General features: G+C 46.6%; 1 protein-coding gene and 1 long non-coding RNA gene across 2 annotated transcripts; both read right to left on the bottom strand.

Moving 5' to 3' along the window:
- Positions 1 to 2,158: 2,158 nt before the first annotated feature.
- Positions 2,159 to 11,049, bottom strand: LOC135397641 (choline transporter-like protein 2). The gene is made up of 9 exons (XM_064629252.1): positions 10,996 to 11,049; positions 10,794 to 10,922; positions 10,599 to 10,705; positions 9,399 to 9,539; positions 9,191 to 9,303; positions 7,256 to 7,422; positions 4,365 to 4,457; positions 3,335 to 3,427; positions 2,159 to 2,284 (listed from the first exon to the last, which is right to left on the bottom strand). Exons 1-9 carry the CDS (start codon positions 11,023 to 11,025, stop codon positions 2,228 to 2,230), a joined length of 930 nt encoding a protein of 309 aa, XP_064485322.1. The 5' UTR covers positions 11,026 to 11,049; the 3' UTR covers positions 2,159 to 2,227.
- Positions 11,050 to 11,510: 461 nt separating this feature from the next.
- Positions 11,511 to 14,369, bottom strand: LOC135397642 (uncharacterized). Its single transcript, XR_010423685.1, has 3 exons — positions 14,276 to 14,369; positions 11,765 to 11,888; positions 11,511 to 11,579 (listed from the first exon to the last, which is right to left on the bottom strand). It is a non-coding gene; the product is annotated as an uncharacterized LOC135397642 (long non-coding RNA).
- Positions 14,370 to 15,616: the final 1,247 nt, after the last annotated feature.

Below are 15,616 nucleotides of genomic sequence, written 5' to 3' on the forward strand. Positions count from 1 at the left end.
GAGAAAAAAAAAAAAAGAAAAATAGGAAGGAGAAACCCCCGCTTTCGCGAGGAAGTATCGGCCAAAGGCCAAATCACCGGTTTATGTAGCGCACAGTGGTTCACACAGTCCTAATAGAATGGCTCCAACGCACACCTCTGAATGAATGAATGAATTTTCAAGATTGTGCTCCTTTAGCAGCACGATAAGCCCGATCCTGACTGCTCCACTGCACAAAGGTGACCTTTACCCTACCTGGCATCATCATCAAAGTCACTCTCGTGAAAACTTCTTTCATGGAAGCCCTGTGCGTGCCGTTTACATTGAAAAAAAAAATGGGGGAGGATATACGTTTATTTCGGAAAAAGGGGATATATCATGCTCCTGGATTTTGTTCAGTTTCTACTAAGTCACACACCCGAAAACGATGCCAACAGGATACGCATATTGAGTAGACACATACATACATGTTACACATTTTGCATTTGCGTTAGTCAAGGAAGGTCAGGTTGGGATTTTCCGACCTATCCCGTTATTGCATGCAGAGGTTTAAGTGCTTCTCTCCAAAAAAAAGAAAAGAAGAAAAAAAAGAGAGAGAGAGAGAGAGGATAAGTATAATAAAAGAGAAGCACATGCGAGTGTACCTCTGTGAAAGAAGGTTTGAATTAAACCAGTGTCACCAGTGTAGTGGCAGAGTACTGGCCCGTGCTAGAGATGCGAAAAGAAATTTTGTGAAATTTCTACAAGATTCCCGGAGCCAGCTTCCAACAATAAACAAGAGGAGAGAGTCTAAAATGCTAGCAACTGAAGCCGTCACAGATATCAGCAAGAAGTCACGGCGACCAGTGACGTCTAGTCGGTCAGTTCCGTTCAGGAAGAAGGCATTTCATTTTTCTAGTCTCACTTTCGCCCAGTTTCATTGATTTCTTAAGGGTATTAAGCTTCTGCGTCAATACTGACGTACAAATATGCATTTCTAGTGTGTTCAAGTGAGCAGTTATTGCCCAGATAAATGTTACATCATGGGCAATATTCTCCAACACCATATGAGAGCGCCCACCCAGTAAGGGAGGGATGGTTCCCCTTAGTGACAGCAGACGAGCAGCCGCCGTCGCACACCTGGGTTGTCATCTGCCTTCTCCCCTTTTCCATGGGAGAGAACGCGCTCTACTGGGCATCTGTCACGTTCACATTCGCGACAGCGCTTCGCCGCACACGCGCCCATACGGATATTTCGATGCGCAACATTGCGCCACGTCAGCGCTGGCGGGTAACGCCGGCTTTTGTGTGTGGCGCCATCTATGAGATTTTATCAGAACCACTATATCGTTTGGCGGGAGTTTTTGATTCTCTATCTGTCGTCACTTTGTTGGTGGCGTGCCATTGCCGAGCTTCTCTACCGGGACCTCACGAGTGATGGAATGGTGAACTATGATTCCCGGTTGAGGAGTTGCCGAGACTGGGAGGTGACTGAGGTTCGCATCCGGGCGCTGAATGCGCTGTTTGGGTGATTTCTCTGGGTTTTTCCCACACGCTTTAAGACAAATGTCGGTACAGATCCCTGTGAAGTCGGCCTAGGACGCACGAACTCCCCCCCCAGCGATAGTCGTGACGTTGCCTGCCTCAGCGTGGCCTACTAGGCACACTGTTCCCTCAACACCACCATGACGTTTCTTGCGCGTATTGTTCATTGTAACGTAAGCCTTCGGCGGTTTATGGCCCAACTTCCGTTCGTAGAACTGCACGAAGACATAGCGGTGTAGTCCTAATGAGATTTACACAGCGAAAAGTACTCCGAAGATACTTACCAAATGATATTTAGGAATTAGAGCACTTGACTGAGCAGTTTACAAGCTGCGTGTTAGAGCAGAACATAGCAACCGGTTTGTTAAGATCAATTCAGTTTGTTTTTCTTCGGGTCCTTTTTTACGTTCTCTTACGATCTCGTGTTACGATCATAACGCGGCTACACCGCCACTCTATCCGCAGGGGCTGCTCGCTTTCCAACATGATAAATTGCCACCAGTGCCAAAGGGACAAACGCTTCATCCATCAAACATGAGTTCTCGAACCATTTGTAAACGTATAAAAAGTTTTCCTAACACCTACCTGTTCCCTGTACAGCCATTCGTAATGTCGACCTCGGACTCCCCTTTCAGCTCCCCATCCAAAGACTGCCTCAATATTAATATTTTTATTTGTTAACGTAAGTATCTGTTTATTTGTATCGTTGTCCCGAGTGCAGGTTTTACTTGAACTGTTTCGGCTCGGTTGTGCAATCCCGTCTGCTGTCCTCAATGAATTCCTGCAAGAGAAAGTTTCCCGTATCAACACATACGGTTCTGCAAACGCCATCTAGAATAAGGAAGACCTGCTTTGTGGCTCCTTTCGCTCCCTTCGTTACGTAAAGAAGTAACGTTTAAGAAGTAACGAAGTTAACGTAAAGCCGTGGTGTCGTTCTTTACAAGCAAACGCCGCAGACGATCTTAGATGCACAAGGCCTGCGGCTGTGTGACCACTTGTGACTACGGATCTTTAGTCCATAGGTGGCGTTGGTTGTGCTCTCTCTGTACGTTTCAGCACGTGTCGTCTGCAAACTATACCCACTTAGATATGGAAAGGCTTATAGTTTGAAGACACCAGCGGCATTGTAGAGCGGGCAAAAAAACAAAAAAACAAAAAAGAAGTATCCGGTGGTTCGTGGTAGTCAAGGTGGTGCTGAAGACTGGGGGAGGTGGCGTGTTCGAATCCTGCCACGGGCTGTGCTGTCTGAGATTTCCCAGACTTTCTGAGACTTATCGGACTCACCAGACGGGTGTCGGCACAGTTCCCCGTGAAGTCGGCCCAGGAATCATACTAATCCCCTCCGTCCTCCACTCCTTCCTGCTGTCCTCTCTCCATCTGTCCACGTCTGTACGGCGTTCATAGCCACAGTCGCTTCGCGGCGCTAACACGGAATTTACGTGACGTATGCATGAATAATCCACCAATCACGACGTGCTTTCGGCGGCCGTATAGTACTGGTCAACCGATCGCGACGTTCTTTCGGTAGCATTCTCTGAACGATCTCCTGCGATGATTGGACAAATCGTTTGAGAAGACCAATGACAGGCCGCTCCACATTGCCGTGCTTCTTGAGAAGGAGAGAAACATGGAAAGCGGAAATTGCGTTTTTTCTATCGATCATAAACCACGAATGATGCAACGGATGAATTCCGTTCCTTTTGTATTACGGTCAAGGTAACTGCATATCTCCTATTCCGCCATGATATATTTTGCACTTTGGTGCCCCTGTAAGTAGGCTTTCTTTATATAGGTGGCGTTGGCTAAAACCAGTACTGAATAAGTGTCTCACCTTGAAAGTGTCTGACATGAAAAAGGGCTTTGTGACACCGTCGTTCCACTCACAGTCTTCACAGAAGCACACGAATAGGGTGTCGATGGTCATCTGGAAGCCCATTAGATCAACGTTAAATGGAAGCAAGCGATAGACCTTCTTTTATGATACATCGTAGACGTGTTAGATGCATGTCAACCAATGGTAAGGGTATGCCGTTCTGCCCGATGAAAGCGCAAATGATTAAAGGCTAAATGATATGGAGCGACAACCAGCGCGATTTTCGCGTCGCGCGATAACGCACCCTTGTCGTGCAAAAGGCCGGCGATGCCGCTCTGTTGTCGCACGTTACCGTTCGGGACTCGACAAGCCACCTCGTCGCGCTTGGTGCGACGATCGCTCTCAAAAATTGCTCCATATAGTTTAGCCTTAAGAGTAGCAGTCAGCGCCTTCTCAGCACAAACTACTATCTACTGAAGTATCTATTGAAGACTCCACAGCGGAGGAAGCCCCCCGGCTATTTTCCGCTAGTCGCTAATTTGGTGCAAGTGAGGTATACACGTTTTATTGCGGTTCGATTGCAGGCTCGATGTAACCATATCTTGCCGCATAGCCCGCTGATATGCAAACCTTTCATGACATAACAGACAGTGTTCTAGTAGCCTTCTGTCTGTACGTAGTTTTCCAAATCTGCATAAATTTGTATTGATAGCGTATTAGATGAGTAACTTGGAATAAATCCGTGGCGAATGCGCGTACCTGATAGTGAGGCAGAGATACATGCTCTATGAGAAAATACTGGGCAGCGCAGCGTGTGGTTTGTGGCAAGGGCTAGTCTTGAACATCCTGCTCCACTTATTTACAAATTTTGACTCTCCGCTGCCAATGCTTATATTGCTCACATGATGCAGATATGGGCCCGATATTTAGCCCGTAAACATAGGCAGTGAAGTGAGGTTGTAGGCAGTAACACATGGTTTGACGAAAGCGTACCCGAAAAGGAAATAAGCCTTGCACACATGCCATTGTAAGCATTAGCAAAGCGTACCTCGTAGATTGAGATGCAGCTATCCGCTACGAAGTAGGTGAGAATGGCTCCGGCAAAAACTGGAACCCACTTGTAGTGCACACCCTGGTGTTGCTGTTGAAGAGCCAATAACACAACAGCAGGTCATCGTAAAAAAAGTAATTGTTTTACATTCCTGAGATGAGTATGAGAGGCACTGAAGTACTGACAATAAGCATGCAACAACAGGACTTCTTGTCGATGACACATGTACTACAAGACATTACATCCTATCGTTACAAAATCCAGGCATATCGACGTATTAATTTTCGTTGTAGTGAATGCTGAAGAGTTAATCGCACATATTCTAGCATTACAAGAAACTACATAGGCAGTACCGTACAGATGTACATCGATCTAAGTGGGAAGGAAATTACACGAGCTATATAGCTCGCTTCTGCCTTTTCTCTTTTTTCTTCCACTTGAGAAATCGAGGAATGAGCTTCAACTTCTTGGCCTTCTTGGGAGCCCCCGTAGCCTTCTGCGACTCAACGTCATGCAGTGACATCGAACACGCGGTTGCCACGAGTCCTCCTTCGTCCTTCGCTGACTGTGCTCCCAGAGACACGCCAGAGGGCGTCACGGCGCCCGGTCTCGTCCGCAATGAGTCGTTGGAAGCGCTTTCGGCACCCCCATCGAGATTCCCTACCTCGACGATGACCCATTCGGGAACTTCCACCAAAGTTCGCTGATGACGGCCAGAGCTTGCGATGGAAGCTTCGCTGGCGTCGTTACTCGTGCTCAAACTAATCGGACTCCAGCTCATAGATCTCCAGACGTTCTCTTTGTCCTGACGTGTGCCTAGGACATCAGGACAGAGAGAAGAGCAGGAGGCGTAATCGTTGTTCTCGGGCTGCCATTGCTTGAGGTCGGCGGACGCGTCAGTGTCTCCTGCGCTAGGGCAACCAGAGTTTATAGTCATGTTAGGTGATGGTTGCGGTGACGGTGCTCTGTGAAGCACAGGTGAAACTGGTCTTGGCGGAGTCGTCGCCTTTGCAGAAAGGTTGAACGTATCAGGAGAGTTAGTGTCCACGAGGCCTCCAGTTACTTGCTTAGTACTTCCAAGCGATGTTTTGCTGGTACGTGGTAGATGTGAATCGTAATTTTCGTGCGTTGTCTTCGAGGAATCCTCAAGTGCCTCAGAGCTTTCTTGAGTGCGAGGTGGTCCTTGATTATCCCCAGACGTAAATCCATCATCTAACGCATGTTCACTATCTTGCCGTGTGATGGGCATCTTGGCGTTATCCTTATGCCCGAACTCAGGGAATGCCAACGTTATTCTCTGACCCCTTGCGGAACAGGTCTTGTAAACGAACAGAGCTCGTCCGCTCCTCAAAAACAAAGGTCCCGGACATGTTGGCAAGCCGTCACCAAACACGCTGTAGACAATAGCGTTGTTGAAAGTGGGTGATGCGTTCCTCGAACGCGTCTTCACCTCAGGACTGCCGCTGTCGCGTTCAAAGCAAAATGGTGGGAGGCCTGATGCACGAAGACACCGTTCGCTTGGCGAAAGCTTCGGGGACGAGAACGACCTTCGGGGCAGAGAGTAAGACCTCGGACATAGGCATGGTTCAGACGATACGCCTTGCGTCAAGACGCGAGCTTGAGTGTTGACCGGCGACGTCTGGTTGAGGCGGACTGAAGAATCAGTTTCCAAAAACGGCTCGCTGAGCGGGCCGTAGATTACCATGTGCTTCAAGCGGTACTGATCGGCAAGAAGCGTAGATGCTAGAATGGCGGCGATAAAGAGGAAGCAGAAGAAGGGGTTGACACTGATGGTCAGGGTTATAGCAGCCGCTGCAAACACGACGAAGGAACTGAGCCAGATGAGACTGGGAATCAGAAGGTACTTGCAGGACAGGTTAACGCCGAAGGGTTGCGGCATCCTTGTGAGAAGTCGTGTTCCGCTCGAGGAATTTTCAAGGGTTGTAGGGTCGGTGTGACGCCACTGACTCTCACATGATGTGGCCTTCAACGGAACGTTGGCGAAAACTGGGAAAGAACGTTGAACGAGCGATGATGTTGATGACGATGACATGAAGAACGCGGAGTGATGTCCGACTACTTCGTCCTTGTTTTGACGACGACGTTTCATACCGATGTCTCGTGGACTTTCGCGATATAGAACAAAACTTGGAAGCCGATGTTGGTATTTGAAGACCTGGTGTTGAGTATAAACGAAGGAAGGAAAACGGGAAATTATGTGGCAGGCCAGGCAGCCGTGAAAATGAAACCAGTGGCCTATAGCCAGGATCTCATTTTACGTGTTTTTTGTGAGCTCTCTGGCGTTCCCCGTCACGCACACACATGAATACACACATTTGATATAGGTGACGCTGCTTGTCGAATCGTCGACACTCCCTAGCCCGGTTGGTGTTCCTATTAAAGCTCCTTGTGTGTTCCCGAGCGGTCTTTGCTTCTAATTTGTACAGTTCCCTGCCTGTACCTCATAATGCGTGTCACCGCACAGTGGATTTAAAGAGGTACTTGATGCTAATGGCAGATTATTTCTTACCATCAGCATTCTGTTGTAATATTTGTTTTTCTTCTTCTTTTATTTTTTTCTTGTAATGCCATAGAAGCAAATTCTGTGGTTCTCAAAGGGAATTCTCCAGGATTTGCACACTTCGAACGGCTCGATTTTCAGCAAACTTTGTACATAACTTTTTTGCTAACTTCCACTAACAAAATCTCAACATAAAACGTAAAGATGTCGGCGAGTTAGTGAACGAGAGCCCCTGGGTATCGAACGTGTGCTAGGGTACAGACCCTGGAAACCCTTAGCTCTCCATGCCAGTATATAGTTTCCTACTCATGCGTGCTTAGTATGCGTGTGACACGTGATGCGCACATGACACGATGTCTTTGCTTACGTTCATTATTTCGATGCCGCAGAGCACCGTGAAGACAGTGACAGCAACTTTGGCCAGAAATAGGACGAAATCCCCGACTGAGTTGATGGCCACGACGTCCATTGCGTGTTGAGCCAAGAGGGTGAAAGCGCGCTTGGCGCTCGTTATGAATGAATAGCCGTGGATCGCTGAAAATAGATCAGACAGCTCTCACTCAGAGCACTCGGTACGTCGTAATGGCGATATGTGTTAGGTGTTGTAGCGTTACTGAGGAGGAACAGACAAAGGCAAGCCCCAGGATCCACTTCACTTTCCCTGCCTGAAGCTGTCGACAGATACTTAGTTCAGTTCACGGAAGTTCGATTCTACTGTAAGCTACGTACGGATGCCTAATACGAAATTTATACCAGCAGAGCGTCGTTAATTTTTGGGAGAAATGAGAAAAAAAAACGACAGGATGATCCCATCTGGATTTGGTTTCACAGTGGTGAACGCATGAGCTATATCACACCTCGGTGGATGAGCATCACAAACATGTGCGACAGGGATAAAGGTATACGAAGACTATTTTGAGGCATGGTCAAAAGTAGTGAACAAGTTTTGTCTCGAATCAGAAATTCAATTATAAATAATTGCAGTTAATCTAGCATTGCTTTAATGGAAATTGAAATGTAACTGCAATAACTTAATTGAAATATTTTGTTGGGGGGTTCTGAGCACCATAAGGAAACGTGTGATGTCTTTTATGTAACTCTGGTTGAGGTTCGCACTGTCAAAGCAAAATGTATTTGTTTTCAACCAAAGGGCGAGGGAGAGAGAGCAGCAGCACAGGAGAAATGCGCATGCGCAGTGCGTTCCCGTGAACATTCGACGTTTCCATGGTTCATGCCCCTTTGAAGTTGATATAATGGCGAATTGGGGTATAGTCATATCGTGGCAATTTTTTTTTGCCAGGTCCCGAACAGTCATGATCGCTTGGGGGAAGCGCAGCGATCTCGCATTTTCGCGTGGCTTTTTCCGAGCGCCAGGAATTTGCCAGCTAGCACTTGGGTTACCCAACTATATCCGGTGTCGTCACATCCGCACTGCGAGGGTGGCGAGGGCCCAAATTGGCGCGCACGTCGAAGTTCACGTGGGTTAGCAGACGACGAAACCCGAAGACGATCGACCGCGATGCCCCTAGCGGGATCCAAGCGACCAGAACCGCTAGAATCCTGACACGCATGTTCGGGTGGCATAGGTCACGTGATCCAGCGCGGGCGCAAGACTAGCAATTTCCGAGCGCTAGGCAGTGTTGCCACGAAATGACCTCCCGAATTCGCCATAAGAGAGTGTTGTAGTATACCGTAGACAACATGGCTTCTGAAGTATCCTAGCTACCGCACCCAATCAACGGATAAGACTCCGAGACATGCACGCTACCATTGGTTCCGGTACGTATGATAACTTCATGGTGACGTCTTCAGCGCTCTACTAACACACTCTATAGTTGTGACTCTATACTACATGGCATTCTTGGGTAAACATAAACAAACCCCTGCTACAACTTCCGGTGCCACGAAGACTTCCGGTCTATACGCGACTAAGGACGCTCGCAACCAGCCGCCATGCAGAATTATATCTTCCGGTTTCCTGATTTGTTGAAAACAGGAGGCGTAAGCCTTTTTGCGGCAATTTGAATTGCCACAGAAAGGCGCATACGACCCTCTCTATCCTCAAAACAGAAGCGATAAGTGTATGAATCGGCACAGTGGTTGGCGCAGAGCGTGTCTGCTGGAAACCGGATGTCGTTTTGGCACCAAACCGGAAGCAGTGAAAACGGCATGTATACCGACCGACCTGTATTGTCAGTTTTTCGAGACAAATGACTTGTAAATGAGGTTGCGTTCTATTGATAATCTATAAAGCAAGACGTTGCGATTGCAGGCGGTCCTTGCAGCCTCCGTGTTATCTCACCTATGACGATGAATGCGTTGCGGTTAACGAAAGTGAGGAACTTCTGGACGCACTGGCACACTGCTTCCCAAATTCGGGCGAAGATTTTCACCTTCTCCGTGTCGCGCTTCATCCTAATTAGGAAGCGGAAAGGAAGTTACTTCCAGGTACCAGCAAATAGGATGTGTCTCGAAAGAGGGCGACAAGGACGTTGCACGTTTTGACTCACGAATATTCAATGGCCTTGACAAGAGCACGCAGGAGCTTGATGCAGGCCACTATGAGAGATCCAAAAACGATGGACCCTAAATGGTAGCACACGAGGTATCGAATGCCGGTCGTCACAGGTGATTTCATGTGTGTCTTGTCCCTGAAAGTATGCCAACGAAGAGCGTACTTGACCGACCTCGGTGGATCAGTTGCCTCGGTGGATAGCGTGCCTGCCTACTCATCCCTAGGCTGCGCGTTCGAACCCGGCCGAAGACGCCAGTAACTTGGTGACATTGTAAAGGTTGACACCGCCTTTCGCGAGGGACGTTAAATACGGTGTGCCGTGTGCTCATTGAGCTTTACGAGGAACGTTAAAAGACCCACAGGTGCATGGGCGAAATTACTGTACTGGTTAATTTCGCGGTCTCAATTATGCGCGAATTCGGATGTAGGCACGTTTGAGGCATATTTCGCGGGACCTTAATTTCGCGGTACATCGATCCTGCACCGCGGAATTCTTAGGGGTGTCGCTTACTTCGCGGGATTTCGCGGAAAATTAGCATTCGCGAAACGCGCGAAAATTACTACATATATATACAGTAATCGACAGACAGACCGCTGTGGGTGGGTCGCTGATGATCACAGTTGTCTCGCGGCGAAAAGCCAGGAATTATATTAATAACATATTTGTTTCTGGGTCTAGCGCATTAACACCACTTGTGCCACAATCACGATTGTTTCAGCATAATGGGCACACCATATTTATCATATAGGTTGTCTTCGCTTGTCGTTGTTCGTGTCGTTTTGATATCGTGTTGCTTGTATCGTTTGTTGCTTCTGCTAACTTGTTTTTTTTTTTCGCAAAACTGTGCATACTTAAAGGTACACTGAAATGCAAAAATTCTCTCGGCGGAATGAACTACTGTAAACGTATATATTTTTATTCGCGATGTATTAATTTTCGCGAATTTCGCGGCCGCTCAAAAGTCGCGAAAAAATTGTACTGGCGAACACAGCTTGACGTTTATCCCGCGAAAGGAAACAGCCCTGGAATCGCGAAATCAAATACACGCGAATAATTTCGCAAATGACTGAATGTGCGATTCGCGAAAATTAATGCACCGTGAATAAAAATACGTTTACAGTATATCGATGATCCATGGGAGACCACACTGCAGTTGTCGCGCCTTTGAGGCTCGGATGGCTGGAACCGACTTACCGGGTAAAATACCACGACGACACAGACGCTGCAATAACGAAGAGCTGACTGTTGAGGATGATCTGCACTAGCCAGAAGAAGAGCAACAGGTAGAACGGTAACATGGCCTGTAAACGAAGAATGATGTTAGCGATGCTAGTCAGCAGAATGCCGGAAATATTAGGCAGGGTGACGCAAAGAAGGAATAACTCGTACCACGAAGAAGTTATCTGCAGCGTACTTCACCACGTTGACCTTCTTATCCAAATAAGGATGACCCACGGACACGACGCAGATTAAGCCTAGCAGCCACAGAATGGCAAAGATTATGATACACGTTGAGGTCTGCGAACACAAGTGAATAATGTGGGTACCGTTAGTGAGATTATGTGCTGCCAGAGGTGAGGAATATCATTACCAGTAAGGGTTGCAGAAACAGTCCCGGCATGGCAGCTAGTGCTACGCTAGCTTCTTTGAACAGCGCAGTGACCTGGGTCGAATTTTGTTAGAGGAGCTTTAGAAGATTTGAACATACGCTAGAACATTGCTAGTAGTTATTATTGTGCGTATCTGAAGCAGTCAAGAAAGATAATCTATGGAAATTGCGAATTAGAAAAAAAAATATAGATATATATATATGGATGTGTTCTTGAATACCCGGCGATTTCTCTGAATGGCTTTATGGTTATTTGAAAAAAAAAAAAAAACACTGACGTGTGTCATTATTATGGTCAGACCAGGACAAACGTCCTCAATATTAAAAATAAAAGGTTGGATGGTGATTAAAGATAAACGTTAAGGCTCAAGACTAAAGAAGGCTCGACCTCCTCTGCTCCGTGAACACATATAAGCGCCGGGCGGGCTTCTAGCAAAATTGCGTGTGCTGTTGTAAATATTTTCTTCGATATTCCTATTTGGTACGGTTCAACGTGTGGAAGGTGATGAAAAAAGTACCATTTTGATCCTTTTTCGCATGATGATTAACATCAGAAGCAAAATCACCTGCAAAGAACAAAATATGCCACTTTAATAGGAAACGTTTCGACAGCACTCGGAACCTATTATTAAATAAGGACAATAAATAAGGACATAAAATAATAATCATTAAATAAAGTTGATGTTGTTGCACTCGAAGGATCGAGTGACGGAGTCGTGAAGTACAAAGACAACTACGAAAAATATTTTACCATAAAGATCGTAGCTATGATAGCCGCGAACAGCCAATAGGAAAGCCGCTTCTCCCGAAGACCCCGTTCTTCATGCAGTAGCGGAAGCTTTTTGAGTTCCCTGTTCTTCGTGTCCCATTGGTACCTTCATTGTGTACGGAAAGAAAATGGATGTCAGATAAGGTCTGTTAAAACGATCTTTTTCGTCTGATGGTAAACATGGCATGCAACGGTTTGCTGTCCGTACGTGTCGGAATCTTGTCTGTCGTGAACGAGAGGGGCGAGACACACGGTAAGGAGGCTATATGTTGTAAGGATAGACGATCGATAGTATTCATGTGTCCTAAAGAGACCATGCAAGGTATATTGCATGGAGGGAGAAATTTAGAAGGGGGTGTAAGGTACGAGGGAGAAAGAACGACGACCATAGGTCCGTGTTTGATTCCCACACGAGGAAGACAGGTAGAGGAGGAGGCGCCCCTGAGGGCAGGATGCGAGTATGGCGAGCTGTAATGTTTGTAGAATGTGTGATTGGCAATATAACATTTTGCACAGGTTGGTTGATGCGTCATGCGGGTTAGTTTAAAGGAAGAAAATGGCTGAACTTATTGGGCCGGCTTTTCCAGCGCGCTTATAGGGTGACGAGATGTCGTGTGTCATGTACCGCGATTACATACGATGTGCTTTTAAATATGTATGGCAGGTAATACCTGGCATACGATGGCAGGTAACCTCTTCTGCCACTTGTGGCGACACGTGGAAGTCAATGACGAGTGTTTTGCAGGTCTGTCCAGTGCTGGCACCCTCGCCATGCATGTCATCGTTTGCGCGCATGACTTCCATGCTGTCAAACACGACCACCTTATGTGGTAGTTGATAACAAGGACCTTACTTCTTCTTGTTTTGTTTTGATTGCCTCCGATCCCAATGGTGTGGCGAAAACGGTGAGCGGAATAGACAATGACGACACCGGACAGGCTCAGACCGGGCAGTCTGTCTCGTTCACCGTTTTCGCCATGTCTAACCGACTAGACCAGCTCCTTACGTTGTCCCCAATAGTGTCCATGTTACTAGGAAACTTCCGTTCAGAATAGACGCCCGTTGCCGTTAATATAGTCAATATAGTTATATAGTTATAGTTATGTAGTTATATAGTCAGTATAGTCAATATAGTTAATATAGTCAAAATGCCTGAAGATGAGCGAATGAAAATAGCGGAGCTCTCACTGAAAAGCTGAAAACTAAGGGCTGCTGCTTTGACAGCGCGCCTTTTGAACGCAGTAAACAGGGTTGTCCAAGCGTATCGCGACGCTGATGGATCCCCTATATCAATCTGTGATACCATATGCGCGCTCCTCGCCATTTCGTAGCTTCGCAAGTTCGCTTTCGCTCCGCCTCCGCCAGCGCTGCGTGGTCGCTCTGCCTGAGGCCGTGGAATGTTCAGGGTCGTGTTCACAGCCACGTCGCAGATTCGCAAAGTTGCGTTGACTTCGCCCATCACCATAGCAGCCTGCGAGCCACGTTGTACGCTTCGCTGGGTGAGCACTATAAAGAGCCGTTCCCTGTCAACCAGAACGACGCAATATGTTCCATGTACGACGTTGGCGTTGAAAATAACTCTTTATGTGCTCTTCAGTAAGGAAGGCATCACTCATGGCGACCCAGTGCGCATATACCGCAATCATAAAGGTGCATTCGCTATATACCATGTGCGGAAAGAAATAAAGAGAGCATGATGACAAGAGTATTTCGAATTAATACTGTTAGCTTTTTAAATACTAAACTTGTACATTATCCAAGTAAGCTATGTATCGTACTATGTCCTGAATATCAATATGAACCTATTAGATCTTAAATGTAATGTTTTTTATGATCGCGAATAAAACACAAGCAGCCAATGGACGACAAAGTAGAACATAATTTCTCCATGCGCTCTCGTGCGGCTCGACAGTTGGTGACCGCGATTGAGCCACCACAAAAGAATTGTCTTTCTTTTTAACTTGCATCATGGCCATTTGACGTCCTCCGGCATTACGCTGACGAGGGCGGAGCAAACGCGAAATGGCGAAGCTAAGAGGTGGCGAGGAACGCGCCCCCAGGCTGTAACAGTGTCGCGAGTCCAATTATACCCCAAAAATAAGAGACAAAATGCCGTTCTCTTGTTCTAATAAACAGCGGTTCCACTCGTAAAGATCACGGCTCTGCAATAGCACATACCTCATCGGCTGATGTCTAGGGACGTACAGGGTTACCCATGTACGAGGCTTGTCATGAAGGGATAATGAATAAAAACAGACTTTCGAAGTCTGTGTGGGAAGGCTGCACCGTCAAAACTCATATAGAAAGTGTCACTAGAGCCAGTTCTTTGTCGATAAAGCCCAAAAGTTCAGGGGAAAAAAGAAAAAGACGATGCCCTCTTAACACCTCTAACTGCCTATACCGGCGTTTTCGTAGCGTTGTAGCATTTCTTGGGTAGCCCTGCGTATCAGCACGCCAGAAATATTGCTTGGCAATATGCAAAATTGTACTTACCAGAAAACAGCAGAAGCTGCAATGCTCGCAATAGCTGTGACTCCGAGAATGAACCATACGACGATGACAGCCAGAAACCTCAGTGTGACCATGAACAAAGTCGTGAACCCTGCGACAGAAACAGATACTGTTTAGCTTGCCGACCAAGAAGTATGGCGACTTTTCATCCGCTCAAGGACATCGAAGAATGCGGTAATACTTTGTGATAATGAAGCGTCCGGTGTACTTACCAATGCCGATCAAGACCATGTAGATTATTTCCAGGTAAAGTGAAGCGATATCATCAGCGACCGCCTGAATGGAGAAACAGAGATTGGAAAGGACATACTTTTACTACAAAGTAGTACAATGTAGTGAACGACCAAATGAATAAGAACGGCTGACAGATTGAAGGGCGTCAATTTGCGTCATAGTATGAAAGTAAACTGGAGCCTCGTCCACTGGCACTGCACTGCACTGCTTACCTCTCCTTACTCTACTGAAAGCTTACCTCTACATCGGGAATATTTTCCTTTTCAAACACTCGCTTAAAAGTGGAATTGATGCAGATTTTGAAGTACGTTTTCCTGAAAGGAACAAAAGATAACACTCATTGACAAAAGCAAGACTCGATGGCATGGCGCGACTTACATGAAATCCTTGGGACAGGAATCCACGCATTCTTTTCCTCTGCCGTTGAGATATCGAACCAACAAGTACCTGTGTTCATTATGGGAGTCAATAAGAACGCTGCTCCTCAATCAATGTTGTCGTGCTGTCAGTGTTGTCTTGCATTAGCTCGACACGAATATTTAAAATTCACTTGCTGTCCTACACAAAGGAGACTGGGTCAGTACGAAAGGGTGTAATTGACTATCGCAGCGGCCCATCGAATGTTTTGTGCGCAGGACAATGACAGCACGAATGAGCGCAGGAATCTTGTTTCAGTATATGTACATTATTCACAGCTGCGTACGAGTGTTACCGTTGCTGTGGACTGCACGACACTGTCTGTCAACGACTTAGTTAAGTAATTAATTAAGTGAAGTATGGTCACCTGACATCCGCGTAACGTCTCGTCCTGAATTCACTTTGCATTTTTGATCACTTTAATAACACACGATTTTACATCCATGCCGCGTAAGCACGTCAACCTAGATACAGATAAAAAAAAGTTCAATTTTTCGCTGAAATTATCCATGTCGTCAGTTCTTGTGACTCGAGCAGCTGGATCGTGACTTCCACATAAAATGCAACGTTACGAAGTCGTAATTTCGTTTTGCAACCGGTCTGGTTACCTTAATAGAAGCATCATTATACTTGATCCGGGTGTATGCTATAGTTTATGACACAGCTCACAGG

The sequence above is a fragment of the Ornithodoros turicata genome, chromosome 6 (assembly GCF_037126465.1).
Source record: "Ornithodoros turicata isolate Travis chromosome 6, ASM3712646v1, whole genome shotgun sequence".
Classification (NCBI taxonomy): domain Eukaryota; kingdom Metazoa; phylum Arthropoda; class Arachnida; order Ixodida; family Argasidae; genus Ornithodoros; species Ornithodoros turicata.

Bases quoted from the DNA above. Each gene is read 5' to 3' on its own strand.
- LOC135397641 (XM_064629252.1), bottom strand. From the start codon at position 11,025: ATGCCGGGACTGTTTCTGCAACCCTTACTG. The intron at 4,458-7,255 runs GTAAGCAAAGAC...GCTCTTCAACAG, and splicing joins GCGGCATCGAAATAATGAAC to CAACACCAGGGTGTGCACTA. The intron at 2,285-3,334 runs GTGAGACACTTA...TTTCTCTTGCAG, and splicing joins TCATGTCAGACACTTTCAAG to GAATTCATTGAGGACAGCAG.